Source organism: Leptomonas pyrrhocoris (assembly GCF_001293395.1).
Source record: "Leptomonas pyrrhocoris isolate H10 chromosome Unknown, whole genome shotgun sequence".
NCBI lineage: Eukaryota > Euglenozoa > Kinetoplastea > Trypanosomatida > Trypanosomatidae > Leptomonas > Leptomonas pyrrhocoris.
In genome coordinates this window covers 217,340-217,848 of record NW_015438359.1, presented here as the reverse complement: position 1 = coordinate 217,848, position 509 = coordinate 217,340, and the positions used below count along the sequence as shown (strand labels likewise).

Below are 509 nucleotides of genomic sequence, written 5' to 3'. Positions count from 1 at the left end.
GGGTTTTGTTTTCCGTTTTCGTTTTCTCCGGGCATCACATCTCTTCGCTTTTCTTCTCTTTAAGCCCCTCCAGCGCCCCTCACGAAGGCTGGTTGCTGGCACACCGGACACCTCTCCGATGGAAGGGAGGGTATTCTTGTCCCTGCCGCGCTTGTATGCCGGGACGGTGTGCGTTTTTCCTTGTTTGGGTACCTCGACCCGCTGTACACATTCCGGCTGAGCTCTTCGCTGCCGGCCCGGTTGTCGCCTTCGGTCGCGCGCTGACACGCCCGCGATAGTGACTCTCGTTGAACGAGCCCTGCGCCTCCGGTGTCTTTCTTGTGATAACCCGTGTGTTTTCCATTGAGTCTGATTTGACCCGAAGCTCGGCCGCGTCCTCCGGGGGAAGGCGGTCGGCTTCTTAAAGCCACAGTGAATTGTAACGAAGCAACACCAGCGAATAAAATGAGCGACAGTGGTGCGGAGCCAATGTGGGCCCGCGAGTGTACACGGCGTCCAGCATGTGAACC

General features: G+C 58.0%; 1 protein-coding gene across 1 annotated transcript in view; it reads right to left on the bottom strand.

Moving 5' to 3' along the window:
* Positions 1-59: 59 nt before the first annotated feature.
* ABB37_01917 (hypothetical protein) overlaps positions 60-509 on the bottom strand; it is a gene marked incomplete at both ends in the record, with an annotated part of 633 nt that continues 183 nt past the window's right edge. Inside the window, one exon of the mRNA XM_015798613.1 lies at positions 60-509. This exon is cut by the window's right edge and continues 183 nt beyond it. Within this exon, the coding sequence (XP_015662091.1) occupies positions 60-509 (450 nt within the window).